At 36.1% G+C, this 16108-nt stretch overlaps 1 protein-coding gene across 1 annotated transcript; it reads left to right on the top strand.

Moving 5' to 3' along the window:
• The first annotated feature begins 3687 nt into the window (after window positions 1–3687).
• On the top strand, window positions 3688–6080 carry LOC103718008 (zinc finger protein WIP3-like). Its single transcript, XM_026808817.2, has 2 exons — window positions 3688–4308; window positions 5110–6080. The coding sequence occupies exons 1-2, from the start codon at window positions 3880–3882 to the stop codon at window positions 5566–5568; spliced, it is 888 nt and encodes a 295-aa protein (XP_026664618.2). The 5' UTR covers window positions 3688–3879; the 3' UTR covers window positions 5569–6080.
• The last annotated feature ends 10028 nt before the right edge of the window (window positions 6081–16108 follow it).

Genomic DNA, 16108 nt, shown 5'->3' with positions numbered 1-16108 from the left:
AAGAGTCTAGATATAATGCAGATGAACATGCCAATGTGAGTCATTGTTTCAACACTTATGGCATTTTCATAAAGTAAATTATGTCCATTTAAGCAAATCCAACTGTTTAACGTCTTTGAGGAGTAGGATAGTTTTCCATGAGGGGTAAGTTATACCAACATGATTAAATCTATTCAAAGTCTGTGTAATAAGCAATAATAATCCCTCAACGCATAAATCCAACAGATTATGTTACTCTCAGATAAGGATCTAACTATCATCTTTATAAGGAGCTGAAGCAGAACCAACAAACTTTGCAGTTTCAGCTTGAGCATATTTCATCTATATTATGGCGATTTCTCTCTCCTCAAGTAAATAACTATATGTATTTGATGACTTTACATAATTATCACTTATTTTGCATGAGTTAATAATTTTCATATTCCTAACTTCTAAAGTTTTTCTTTTTCTTTTGTAGATTTCTGATACTTCAACAGCTCGTAGAGATGTTGATGGTGCTGAATTCGGTCCCTAATACTTTTTAGACTGTTATTTAAGGAGTTTTATATGTATCTTTCTTATATTTTTCAAAGTACATTATAATTCTAAACTTATTAATCATATATGACAATATGAATATTTTGAATGATCTAAATATTTGTATTGATGTAATTATAATGCAGGTTCATATTGATGTAAATGCTGATTTATGATATGCATGTGTTTTTGTAATATTTTTTTAAAAAAAAAATTCCACTCCCGACACTTTAAAGCATCATTAAAACCCATTCACTGATGCTTATAAGCGTCGGCAAAAACCCCAGCAGCTATGCCCGCATGCTCGAGTAGTAGTTTATGCCGACGCTTGTTTGTCTCGGCAAAACCAACTACACCGACGCTTTTTTTAGCGTCGGTAAATCCCAGGTTTTGCCGACGCTTTCCATTAGCATCGGCAAAAAACTTTCCCACTCAGGTATCGCCGATGCGTTTACGACGCTTTCTCTGGCATCGGCGGGGTTTTTACCGACGCTTATTAGCGTCGGTAAAGGCTATAAAAAATGCCGGTAAAAGTTACCATTCCTGTAGTGAAAGAGCCGTCGGAATGCATTTTAGTATGAAAGCTATGTGCCCATTCAATTGGCAAATGACATAAAACATTTGAAGAGAGCCAAAAACTTCTATAGGGGAGGCCTTTTATACACCCTATAATGTGCACATTTAAGAATATATCCCAAGAGGAGTCTGAAATTATTTTTGGGAGAAGTTTTTCAAAAAAATCCAAAATAGACTTTTTGCCACCATAAAATTTGATTTCTTAAACAATTAGGAAAGAGAATTTCAAAGAGAAAAGTGTTTTATAAAAGGTCTTTTCAAAAATTGTACTCTAGTAAATCTCATTTTCAAAATATTCTCAAAAAATATATTTTCTTAGCATATTGCTTTAAAAAAAATTTATCAGAAAAAAAATCCTAGGAAACTTTCTTAGGTCATTTTCCAAGTAAGATAGCAAACAAATTCCTCCATCGAGTTCAAATTGTCTTCCTATTGAAATGCTTGTCTAACATAATATCCCCCATGGATTGTGTTTAAATATATAGCTTCCCTAGCAAAACATCTACCTAAGAAAATTTTCCCCAATGAGTCCCCTTAATCAAACTTATTGCAGAAAAAATAATATAAACAAAACTCAGAATTATAAAAAGTTTAAAACTAAAGGTTCACATGTGGATCTCAAAAATGTGTTAGGTAGCAAAAGGTAAAAAAAAGGGAAATTATTAAAAATACCCTAAAAATATTTATTATTATGTAGTAAATAGCTTCCCTAGGAAAACATCTACCCAAGAAAATTTTCCCCAATGAGCCCTTAATCAAACTTATTGCAGAAAATATAATATAAACAAAACTCTGAAATATAAAACGTTTAAAACTAAAAGCTCACATGTGGATCTCAAAAATGTGTTAGGGAGCAAAAGGAAAAAAAAAAAGAAAAATTATTAAAAATATCCTACAAATATTTATTATTATGGGCACAATCCTACGATACCCTCATCTTGGAGAAAGGCCATTGACACTTCATGGAAGCCCTACCTAGAGATACAATGGCACAATCAATCTAGGTGAGCTCCACAGCCACTGATGATCTATTGAACTCAATAGCTAGCGTGAGCAAGATGCTATTTGTGCAAGAATAATTAGTTACTTTTTAGGGGCTATTTGAATATTCCTATTGGATTGGGCTGAAAATACTATAGGAATTGGACTTGTTGGCCCATTTAGCTTATATTTTCTAAGAGCCTATCGAAACCTAGTCCAAATCCTAGACTTTGTGCTGCAGGAAGAAATTTTTTTCTTCCCATGAAATTTGGGTTGGGTAGAGTATGGTTAATACAGGTCCATGCTTAAATGGATGGTCCAATCCATGAATCCTACGGGACTTTCAACCCAATCCTATAAAAATGGGCAAACAGGCCCTTTGTGGAAATAATAGATAAAAAGCCACCAAAAGAATCTAAATACATCTATAAAACAATTAATGTGTATTATCTTTTTCCATCAGCATGACATGATCCTACGAGCAAAATTCACATGGGGCAAGCACTAGAGAAAAAAATATGGGGCGAGCTTCCTATTTTACTATATTTTTTCTAATGCCTATCTTAAAGAGGAAACCTAAAAGTAAAACACTCTTCTTATTCATGGGGTCGACAGTCTTGTATTTACAGAAGAAAAAAAAAGCGTAGCATCCTCTTTTTTTCTCGTTTCAGAACGTATTTTTATTAATATACACTATATGTCCAAATGATACACACCAAGCAAATTAATCATTTAACAAGTTAATGCACACCTCTTGATAAATCAATACAGAGTTTTCAAAATATGGTGTTCACCAATACTATATGATTAAATAATGCACACTTAGCAAATTAATTATCGAGTAACCCAATACACATATCCAAACAAATTGATATATAGTTTTTAGAATATCATATTCACCAATACACACTACATGGTTGGGTGATATATATTCGTCGATTCTCTGATACATACTACAAGCCTCTTTGATATATGCATAGTAGCGATCTAATACATACCTATAGGTAAATTGATGCAAATTTTTTAAAATATGTTCTTTATTAGTACATACTACATAGCCAAATGATACACATCAAGCAAATTAGTCATCTAGCAAGCAATACACACCTCTAAATAAATTGATATATAGTTTTCAGAATATGGTGTTCATCAGTACCAGTACACGTGACATAATTTTCTAGCTTTGTTTAATTTGTTAAGTATATATTATCTAGTTGTATGCTATATACTGAAAATACTATATTCTAGAAAATATATATCGATTTACCTAAAAGTGTATATAGACTTGCTAAAAAATTAATTTTCTTGGCACATATATATCACCTAGCTATATAGTGTGTAATAGTAAAAAGTATATTCTAAAAATGAGAAAAAAAAAGAGGATGCTGCATTTTTTTTTTAATTATTTATAGGACTAACGACTCTGTTAGTAAGAGGTATCTTTGACTTTTAGAATTTTTTTTTAATATAGATACTAGAAGAAATATGGCAAAATAAGAAGCCTACTTCATATTTCTTGATTCCGTCGAGCACTTCCCTTCTAAAACCCACAATGCTTTGTGCTTCCACAGATTCAACCCTCGTGAAGTACTCATAGCATGCTAGAAAAAGAAAACGAAAAATGGGCAGCAAAAACCACCTCAAAGACTTAATGGAAGACCAAACTACCTCTCTCTTTTCCCCTCTTCTTCCAGCCAATACCTGCATACCTTGACATGAAGAGCCCTGAACTTCTATCCTCCGATCCCCTGCTGAGGAGACTCAGAAGGAGAGGATTTTGGTAACACGGGCCCAAGGAAATACCCCATGGATGAAGACATGAATCTCTGCTTCCAATCTCCTCCCTTCTTTGAATGGCTCAAGCTACCTTCCTCCTCCTCCTCCTCCTCCTCTCCACCCCTAGCACAAGAATGCTTGCCACTTTTGAGTAGTCTTGAAGGGGCTAAGAAGCCCATCAAGGAAGAAGAGGACTTTGTTGGGAAGGATGTCAGTCAAGAAATGGTCACCGTGGCCTTGAACATTGGATTGCCGGGTGCATCAAGAGAGGTTGATGGGGAGACCAAGCCTTTGAACTGTAAGAAAGAAGAAGAGGAGATGGAGAGCTTACAGGACGGCAAGTCGGGAGGTTCATCAAAAAGGTTTTGGATCCCCACACCAGCTCAGATCCTCATGGGGCCGGTCCAGTTCTCTTGCACTGTTTGCAATAAGAGCTTCAACCGATACAACAATATGCAGGTCAGCCTCTCAAGAACTCATTATATGTATTTGAACTTCTAATTTATTTCCTTCTTCCTACTGTTTTCTAATTATCTGAGTCCATATAATTATATTCTTCCCAACAATAAGATGAATTGCTCTATTTCCCAAGTTTGAAAGTTCAACTTGATTATGCTTTTCTCTCTTCCTGCCGATCTCACATGCATGACTTATAATTTGTTCAATAAATCATTGTACTTTATTTTATCAAACGTTTGTGAATTAGTAAAGAACTGAGAAAAAAAAAATTATCTCTTCCTTCAAGAATTAACCCCTTGTCCAAGCACATATACCAAAATTATGGACATTGAAGTAAGAGGAAAAAACAGCATTAGTTATGGTCATGCCTGATCAACAAATCAAATATTCCTGGTTTTTCACTTTGTTTATCTTTCTAGTCACATGATCAGGCAATATTTTTCACTCTGGCCTAAATTTTCTTTTTATAACTTTTTTAGCTTTTGTGTGCGGTCATAAACATAATAAACTCAGTACAAAAGATTTATTGTTTTTGTTATATCTGGCTGAAGTTACAAAGTGATTTATTTTCATCTATTTCATCTTGTTCTAATACTTAGATTAGTGTAATGTCCACTTCTTAATGTCTTCTGTGAAAATATAACTCAGAAAAACATATATCTAGTGATTAGATAACAAAAAAAGTCATAAAAGTTCTTTTACTAATTATGAGACTATTCTACTTTATTCTTCTCTATTTATAACTACCACTATATCTTATATATTTAATCATAAACTAGCTTGTAATATTTATTTTTATAGATGCATATGTGGGGGCATGGATCAGAATATAGAAAGGGAGCAGAATCTCTGAAAGGCACACAACGGATTGCAATGCTCCAGCTTCCATGCTACTGTTGTGCTCACGGGTGCAAGAACAACATTCATCATCCCCAAGCAAAACCATTAAAGGACTTCAAAACCCTTCGGACTCACTATAAGAGGAAGCATGGATTGAAGCCCTTCGAGTGTAGAAAGTGCAGCAAGCCATTTGCGGTGAGAGGAGATTGGAGGACCCATGAGAAGAACTGTGGCATGCTGTGGTTTTGTACCTGTGGGTCAAATTTCAAACACAAGCGTTCGCTCAACGATCATATAAGATCATCCGGTGGGGGTCACTCTCATTACCTTCCTCAGAAGACTCCTGAGGTAGAGAAGGAATGTATCATCAGCTTCGGCAATGAAGTGGTCACAGGAAAATCCTTGTTTCCACTACATTAAATTAACATGAGCGGTTGAAGTTATTAGGCTAATCCAATCTTCTGCACGGTAACAAAAAGCTCTTGGGTTCTCTTTGCTTTAGAAGGCGCAAGACGGGAGTCGTTCGTTGGGGAGACTAGAATAACGATGGGCACTGGTATCCTTTTATAAAATTTAGGTGGCTTGGTTAATTAATGCAGCAAATAAAAGAGAGATTACCTCTGTAAAAACTGTGAAGTAGCTGAATTTTCTTCTGTGTCATAAAACTCCATTATGGTAGCAAAAACAAACTCAGCTGTAATTCTTTGTATGGGAGAAAATTTCCCAACTTCACAGACTCTTTGGGTGATTATAATAATGAACTTTTTTCATTCTGCTGAGTGTAAGAGCAATTTTATGAATTATTTTGTGGTACCATTTTTTTTTTTCATAGTATATTCTTTTTTGTTGCCATATAAATCAGTTCTCTAACTATAATATCGACTGTGAGTAGGGTTCATGGACTTATTACGTTAAGAATATGAAAACTCAAAAAGTAGATATCATTCTATTCCTAGATGAAGCGCACAAAGCATAAAGAATGGTTTCAGTCGTGCATTTAAAACCGATGGTATTCTACTTTCTTCGGTTTAGGTAATGAACTTTTTCTAAGTCCAACTTTGAGGCCCAAAGGCAACTAACCAATTCACCACTGCCATTTTACGTACACACACTCGAGGAGAGGGAGGTTGGATAAACAAGTTGACGCGGTTTACCTTGAAGGTGCCTACGACCACAAGTACCCGTGATCCATGGCACTGCTGGAAAAGCAAATCCAATGGTCCTCATAATTAAATTGTCACACTTTGATAATTTGCAGTGCAATTCATGGGCCACTGGATGTGTTCAAGAGTATGCTCATAAACATCTCTTTTTTTTTTTTTTCTTTTTTTTTTTTTTGATGATGATGATGATGATGATGAGGGAGGCTAATTAAAATTAAGGAGCTACCCAGCACAGCTTTTATTGAATAAGACAAAATAATTACGACATAGATGAGAGAACAAGACCAGTTACAAGGAAAGAGAGAAGAAGGCAATCAGTATGAAAACATGCAGACGGCAGAAGCATTAATTGAGAAGTTTAAGAGGTGGAGACTGGTGTTCACGTGGCCTGTTCGATGTTGTCTACCATTTCCATAGATTACTGAAAAATCTCTGGCAGCTCCAAATAACTCCGAGTCCCGCGTGAATTGATGCTCAGTTTCACAGCACACTCTGATGTCTGATGGCAAAGCAATGGATGAGACAATCAAAATTATTACAATATTATGATGTGCTACCGGATGGCATTTAAATCTGTCTCATGATATGGTATGAGAGAGAGAAATAAATAGGTAGTGAGTGAACAAATTGATGCACGTTATCTCGAAGGCTTGCAAGATCAATATATTGTTGTAGAGTGAATCTATCAGCCTTTAATTATTATTATTGTTGTCATTATTAAGAAAGTGATGGTTATTTGTAATATGATTCATAAGGCCCACTAGATATGTTCCAGTCTAGGTTCTTATGTATCTATTAGATAGATATCAGAAGATTATTACCTAAATAAGAACTTTCTCCCTTCCTCAACTCATATAAATGGATTTATGGCTATGTGCGTGCCTGAATGAGAGAGACGGGGAGAGGAAGAGGGAGAAAGGGGATGTTTGAGCAGGTGTAAAGGTGTGAGAAAAACTCCATGCGATGTTTGAAATTTGGAAGGCAGGGGAATCAAAAAAGGAGGCTGCAGTAGAATAGAAAGGCGGGCAAGCGGGGGAAGAAGACCACCACTAAGCTTTGCCGAGAATGACACGGAGGAAAAAGAGTAGTGGTCTGCTATTTGGTTTTCAGCGGCTTCCCACGGGAGCCTTCTCAAGCCACAAGAAGCAAGGCTCAGTGCGCTCTATAGCCTCATGGCGGGGCTCGTCTCCCCGTGTGGGGGCATCGTTGGAAGGGGAAATCCAGGCCAAGTAATCTTGGTAAATAATAGGTGGGAAACGGTAACATCAGTCGGTACCAAGACGCGTCTGGTGGCGAAAGAGTACGTTGATATTTCTTGAACTCATTTTGTGGTCTAAAATTGCAGCTAAGGAAGTATATTTGCCACTTGTTTTGTGGCGTTCACAGCCAGACCACAGAAAAATGGTAGGAGAAAGTTCCGGCCCTTAGAATTGTCGATCAACATTTGAGGTCTTATTGACTTGACATTTTATTTCTGGTCCTTGAGTTCAATGAACATTTTATTGTTAATTTGCCCTTTTGTAGGAAGAGATGATGACCTGCTTGCGTGATAATTGTTGGTTCAAATACTTGGTAATGCACCATGGAAGATTCGAAGGTATTAGAATCTCTAGTTGAGGCTTGTGACAAGCGGGGCAAGCCTAAGTTACAATTTTATTGTTAATTTATGGCACATGCTTAACTGTCTACAAAGCAAATGTAACTATATATCTTAAGCATGCTTGTTTATAAATATACCTATTTTTAAAAGCACTTTTTTTAAAAAAAAATACTATAAAATCAATTGACTCAGCATTTGAATCATTGGAGTTATCGTATGATTAGTTTAGGGTTTACCTTTTTAACCATAGGCATTCTTTATGGAGTAGTATAGGCTAATGAAGCATGGGGATCTTATTGCAGTTGGGACCCGAAAAAAACTTGGGCATTTATTACTTGGACCATATTCACGATTTATTTACGTACTAACACTGAGATGCAGTATAGACTGCGGGCTCTCCCGTTTTTGACTAGTCTGACTCAGAGAAGGGTCAATTTGACCTCCTCCTAAACATGCTTCACAACTACTCATTCGTCTTGATCAAATAGTAGAATCAACCTCTCAGCAATTCCTTTCTTCACTAATCACCCCTTCCCAACTAGCTCGTCTGATTGATCGCCGGTTGATTGGCGAATGAATAGAGGTTGAGAAGGTTCAAAGTTGTCGGAACAGGTTGTTTGTTTGCTTTATCGAAGAAAGTTGATTAGGAGGTTGTCAGTTAATTAGTCAGGAGTATAATAAGTCAATTTGTAATCTTTAACACCATCTTTAAATCCAAGATTTTCTTTAGTCTCGGTTTGTGGTAACATAAGTCTCTCCCTATAACTCATGAATTAAGAATTCTCACAATGACAAGGTCTACTCGATGTGGATTAGGCAGGAATGAAACCTTTGACGAAAAAAACTCTTTCAAAAATTATACTCCAAACATAATCATTAGTAAAAGAAATTGTCCAGGGAAATCAATTTTTGATGAGTAATTAGAAGTTCATCATAAAAGGAGGAGTTTAAAAAATATAGGGGTGGATAATGGATTGCTTAAGTAGGGCCAAATTGGTGAGCGAAGAAATTTAGAGATTAATGCTTGGCTGAGCACTTATTATTTCTAGATCGCTTCATGATGGAGCCTACGTGGAGATCTTTTGGAGTAAGAAAGTGTCTCTATAAAGTTCCTACATCTATAAATTTGGCCTTGATCACTTAGTGCATCATACCTTTTATGAGTGGGGCTGTATCGTAGAGTTCAAAAGGTTACTTGACTTTAAAAAAAAAAAAGAGTACATTAATTGGATGTCGTAATGGTAAGTTAGAATCTTTTAAAAGTTTGGCGCATGATGCAGCATCCGATGTGGCGAAACTTGCTCCTGGCCTCTATCTAATCTTTTCTATGATGGCCAAAATAGTTTATATCGAATTTGGTGAGTCCCATGGAGTAGAATTACCCTGGTGGGCAGGACCTTCATGGAATCTTATGAAGCATTCAAAAAAAGTGAGAAAGGATCCCCCTGGACAAGCATATTAGAGATTGACTAAATAGGCTTTAAGAAAATCAAGCATGGGCAGTCGGACTTCAAGAAAATAGGCATAGAGCCACCTTTTTTTTTTTTTTTGCTTTGATAGAGCCACATTTGGAAGATCCAAAAAGGACCATGATAAACCTAATTCCCTAAATTTATTTCCCTAAGGCCTTGATTTAGATAGACGAAAACTAAAAAGGTTAAAGTTATAGGCCGATCCTCGTTCAAGGTAGTGGGCAATCAGGGATGTCCTATCACAATCTATACCAACTGGGAACATAGAAGGTATCTACAAATCCAAACTAGGAAGAAAGGGATGTGTTCATGTTGGGAGATTAGCTCGGTTTGCTGGTCGAAGGTCTTCTTCATATAAGAAGGCCCAAGCCAAATTCTTCATCAGGAATATCAATCGGACTGTTTGCATTCAATACATCATTGATGGGCCTAAGATTTAAGAGAAACCCTAAATCTAGAAGGTTGGGACTGGTCATCCCAAGATTTAAATGCAGGAATTATTTGAAGATGACCAGAAACAAAGGGTAGCAAGGATGAGAGATCAGTTGGCTTTAGGAGGAGATTTAGAGAAAGATAAAATATCTAAGAGGCTATATTCCTCCTAGATAGAAGCTTTATAGTGTGAAACTTGGTCAAACCTAGGATCCCAAACAAAAATTCTGAAACCTGATCTTTCATAAAGAATGGTCTCATCAAGATGGCAAGGAAAGATAAGGAAGAGGATATCAAGAGATATAGATTTGAAAATGAGACCTAGAATGAAGAAGCCAGAGAAATAACAGATGAGTACATGTGGATTTAGAAATCCTATAATTCGTAAGTGATCTAGCACTTCTTGCCTTCCTTGAATTACAGCATCGAGTGCAATGTCTAGATTCATTTTGGTTGATGAGAATATATTAGTTGATGCAAAGACAAACAGGAAGACAAGCTTCAAAATTGGAGCTGAAAAAATGAAGGCAAGAGAAGGAAGATGGACTATTTTTGTTTTTTGGGGCTCAGATAAACCTTAGTATAGCTTTCTACCCACAAACTGGTGGTCGGACAAAAAAGACTATTCAAATTTGGAGGATATGTTGAGATATTGATTTATTGATCAGAAGAGCTCATGGCTGAGCACGTGGATTTTGCCTATAATAATAGTTTGCAGGCTAGCATCCAAGTGCCATCTTGTAAGGAATTATATGATAGGAAATGTTGATCGTCTATCTGTTGGGATGTGATGGTGAGAGAAAGTTGTGAGGACCTAAGCTTATACAGCAAAAAATAAGAAGATGGTAACTAGAGTTTCAGGTGGGTGATCATGCATTTCTTAAAATATTGCCTATGAATAGTATTGTGAGATTTAGAATTCGAGGCAAGTGAAGTCCTGGGTTTATGGGTCCATTTGAGAAATTAGAAAGAATTCGAGGCATGTTGCTTTGCCACTTGTACTAGCTAATGTATATAATATCTTCCATATTTCTATGCTAAGGAAGTATATACCAATCCCAAACCATACTGTGAAACTCGAATATCTATGCCTTAGAGAGAACTTGAGATACGAGGAACATCCTATATGGATTATGGACAGGAAGGATCAAATTCTGTGGCAATATATCATTCACTATGTCAAAGTGCTGGACTCACCATTTTGGAAAGAAAAGCTACCTAGAAACTAGAAGATGAAATGAGGAAGAAGTACCCTCAACTTTTTGGAGATTCAGGCTTGTCAATTACAAGGATGAAAGAGAGTATAATATCTAGTGCCGGGGGTGGATTCAGGTTTCTTAATATCCGTGCCTTCTCTCCATGAGAAACTCATGCCCCCTCTTCTACTGCATCTGTGAGAAATCTGTTGTCTTTAAATCCTACGTTTTTCCTCTCCTCCAATCAATCTCTCTTTTCCATGAGAAACCAATGCTAGCACCACCTCACTGATCATGTTTCTCTCTTTCTCTCTTTCTCTCTCTCTCTCTTCAAGACCATCACCCTCTTCCTCTCTAGTAGGAACCCTCAGGATTTCTGTCTATGCTCTCTCTCTCTTGTGAGGAATGTAGAGACACCTTGCATGCATCTATCTTAACTTCTTATAAGCTAATACAGCAATTTTATTCCTTTCTTCATTCTCTGATCCATATTCATTTAGTACTAGAATAATTTTAATGTGCATGAGTTATCTTGTTTTAAGAACAAGTAGTCTGTATGGAACAATTTATACAATATTCAAATTCGACAAAAAAAATTATTTTAATTTTTGTAAGTTAATTTTCTAAAAATTTAAGCTTCTGAATGTTAAATAATTTTGAAAATTAAGTTTCTATGTTTTCTAGTTCAATAACTTAATTTTTATGAAATATATTATGAAATTTTTATTTTTGTTAAAAAACCTATTTTAAATTTCTATATATAAAATTTTTGAATGTCATATTTTCTTTCTAGATTTTTGTTTAATAGATGTATGTATATCACAAATCCTATAATCTATTTTTTGAGTAACTGATAATTATTTAAATTAACTTCTATGTAATAATTAACAACAATCTAAACTTCTAGTAATTATTTTTCTCTATTTTAAACTCTAGGAACTTAATTTCTAAAACATAAAACTTTTCTTTAAATGTCTGTGACATAACTTCTAGATAACTATATATCAACTTCCAATTTCTTATTATTATATTTATATATAATCCATAACTAATTTCTATAAAATAAAAATTTTGTAATTTAATTTTATATATTAAATTACAACTAAAATTTAGATTATTAATTTTCATGTATATATTTTTTATTTAATATTTTAGATTTTGTATAATATATCTTAGGATTTATTTCTATATACTAATAATCCAAAAAATTCAGACATTGTAATTCACTTAATGCTTGGTGTAGAATGATCTTGCTAAACAACATGCTTTGTAGAAGATAGCTACGGTTAGACATGACAGCAGACAAAATTACAACAGTCAATAGTAGATAGTGGGCAATTTCTATGTACTAGTATAAATATTAGAATTGTACTTTATATTAGAAACCCTTCGACAATCAATTTATTTTATCTTTACTTATACCGTAGTTGTTTATCCTAGTAATAGGTCTGAGATTATCCATCATAAACCAACACTATACCTTTACTGTAGCCCAATGCTACACTTTTACCATTATTTAACGCTACACCCTTACTATATCCCAGCGCTACATCCTTCTACTATAGCCTAAAGCTACACACCTACCCAGTTCCATCTCTTTCTTTCTTTTTTTTTTAGCTAAGGCGGGCGAGTCAGACTACACGAGTATGGGCATGCCCAATAACATCAGAAAACAAAACATCACGAAAAGCCCTAGGCAACTTATTTTCCTGGGTCCACCATATGCCGCCAGAATGATTAGCCACATAAGTGGCCAGCCAGTCTGCAGCGCCATTAACCTTCCTAAAATGTGCTTAGCCTGAAACGTCACCCCATCCCAGCCATTGACCAAATATTCCGAAGCAAGGGATGATCCCGATCTAGACCACTTGGACCCCTCTGAACCCAACCTATCACTGTGACCAAATCACCCTCCAAGATAATAGAGTCGGCCCGCAACACGTGGCGAGCATAGCAAATGCCCGCGCAGGCTGCTCGCAACTCGACTTCGAAAATAGTGGTGTATGAGAGTTGACAGGCACCAACGGCCACCACCCTCGAGCGCGGATCCCTGATAACAAAGGCTATGCCCCCTCTATTTTCTCCATCCATAACCGACCCGTCAAAGTTGACCTTGAGAAAACTCGGGGGTGGGAGCTCCCAGGTGAAGAACACCATCCGTGGCGCTGTCTGAGCAAGAGGAGAATCCCAAATATCTCGAGCTATCAAAGGTCCACTCACTGAGGTACCTCGAATAAGCTCCGCTGCTTGTGCTCAACCCCGCTCCATCGCGAACCTCGAAGACAGGCTGTGCTCACGAAGGTCCGAGCGTTCCTAACCAGCCAGATTTGGTGAGCAATGCAGGTTACTCCAAAGGCCAATGGCACCGCTGGGAGCTACCGGACCACCATCGAATAGCCTGCACGAACTATTCCCTCTGGCCCCAGGCCCCCTGTGGAAGCCCTGACAGCTGCCAAGTCTCCCTCGCCTACCCACACCGAAAGAGCACATGATCAACCGTCTCCTCGTCCCCACACCACACACAATATGGAGTTATGTGCACCCCCCATCTACTAATCATTGATCTCGTCGGGAGTCTCCTTTGAACGGTAATAAAAGGGTGGTGAAAGTCTTTAATGGTTGAAGTATTCGGACCTTTGCTATTTTCGATCCTTTCTTTGATCCTCATCTTTCTGACTAGTTCAATGTTGATGGCATGCTTGTGCAAGCATCTAGATTTTGCCTAAGCAAGCTTGTTGACATACTCTCTATCTCAACAACCGAGTTCCTCAAGAATTCCAAATTTTCTAGCTCATCTGGAATGAGACAAAATGGGGACAACAATCTCCAAATAGCTCGGATAGAGTAGTCAATATAGGGCGGACACAAAGACATGGAGACATTACTACATCCAGCGTGGTAGAAAGGTGAAGTACAGGCACATCAGAAAACTGTAATTTAGCCAGCTAAAATATTGCATCAGATATCAAGTTGGTAACTTTGTTTATTTTATGTAAAAGTTATTAGAGAAATGCTAGGGGTGAAAGTTGACTGTATAGTATTTTTTTCAGTTTCATTTTTACATCCAAATTTATCTGCACATAGGTACAAATTTGAGCATTCAACTATTATATCCATAAAAAAAATAGATACAGATACGGATAGATTAATATCCGATCCATATCCAAATATTCAATCCTTCTTGTAACCTTGTTAAAACTTATATAGCACTCATGAATTTTTTAAAAAATAACTAACGATATTAACATAGCATTGACTTTATTTGTTTATCCTTCACGTAATAATACCCGATCATCAAAAGTTTAACTATCCGACTTGTACCAGTATTTATAATCAAACTATGAATGTCCACTTTGTATCATATCCATTTAGAAATAAATATGGATATAAATTTAGTATGCAACTAATATTCTATTTGCACCTATATTTATCAAATAAAAAAAATATAGATAAAGGTACACTAATATCTAATTTTTATCTCATCTGTTTTTAGCCCTAGATAGAGATTCATTTAAATACCACTTGATAACCTAACGTCATTCATTATCATGATGACCTGGAAGTTAATAAGCGAGCATCATCAAGCATTGCCCATCATCAGCTCTCTGATGGTTTACGGAGATCTGGGCTGCTTAGCTACACCGTCCACAGGAAGCCACACCAAACAAACTGTGCAAAAAGAAAAACTAGATGGATTGCTCATAACACTATGGCTACTGTAGTCTTGGATAATCCAGAACACCACAGATGGCTCTGGCTTGGATTAGTGAAGGTTTGATCCAAACAGACCACATTGGCAATAGCATCCATGTCTCTGTCCAGACTTCTGAGGCGAGATCAAACCCACCTTATGAAAAGATTCAGACATATAACTAAAATTTTCAATAAAAAATGCGTTAGTAATTACGTCAAGAAATTCTGGATTTACCGGAAGAGCTATGTTTCATCAACAGCTGAATCCAGTGATGGTTAATATGTTGAGAGCTAAACCAAATCAGTTCTCCCGATACCCTACAAGCTTAGAACCGGATTCGTTCATAAAATTGAATGCAGAGCCAGCGGCCACAAAGAATTGCAAGCTCACAAAATCTGCGCTGTTTTTCTTGTCCTTAGGGGTAAACTACGAATTCTACATTTTGAATAGGACAAGCCAAATCACTATATATTAGATGTTCGTTTTTATGATGGCACACTTCATGTTTATTGAGATATGGGGAGAAGAGTAAGAAGAAACAATCAGTCATTAAGATCGTGCAGCTAAGAGTATAAGAAAAAAGCTACGATCTATTTGAAAGTATGAGAAAGAATACCTAGATGCATAAATAGAAACGTACATACCGATATACATACCTGCATACTTACATATGTACATACCCACATCCATAGATACATACTTGCATATCTACATACATATACACGTATATATGTTGCAAGAAGAAATGCAAGTATACAAAAATACATCCATATGCTGGTATGTACATATGTACATAAGTTTATTCATATGTACACATGTAGGCATGTATGTACGTAACCATGTAGGGATGTAGTATCTACACATGCCTACATACGTATATACATACCTACCTACCTACCTACATATATACATACATAGCTGCATACATATGTACAAACATGTACATACATACCTACAAACATACCTACATACATGTACATACATACCTACTTCAATGCATACAAACCAACCTACATATATACCTACCTACATATGTACAAGCATACCAACCTACACGTACATACCTGCATACCTATATACATACCTATATACATAGGTACCTATGTACATATGTACCAACCTTCGTACAAATATACATCATACATGCATAAAGGGGTAACAATGCTTAATTCTTTTAACCCATTTAACTTGCATGTTTAACCCATTTATCTTGATACATAGATGAGTATCTACATCTATACGTAACGTGCATACATATATACGTGCACACATAAATATATATATATATGTATATATGTACATAAATACATACATACGTACATAAATACATACATCAGAGATTGGGATCTAGCCAAGTAAATCTTCACTCAAATTCGATCAAGTCATAATTTAGATTGTACAAG

This window comes from Phoenix dactylifera, unplaced genomic scaffold (genome assembly GCF_009389715.1).
Source record: "Phoenix dactylifera cultivar Barhee BC4 unplaced genomic scaffold, palm_55x_up_171113_PBpolish2nd_filt_p 000112F, whole genome shotgun sequence".
Classification (NCBI taxonomy): domain Eukaryota; kingdom Viridiplantae; phylum Streptophyta; class Magnoliopsida; order Arecales; family Arecaceae; genus Phoenix; species Phoenix dactylifera.
This window is presented reverse-complemented; position numbering and strand designations above follow the sequence as displayed.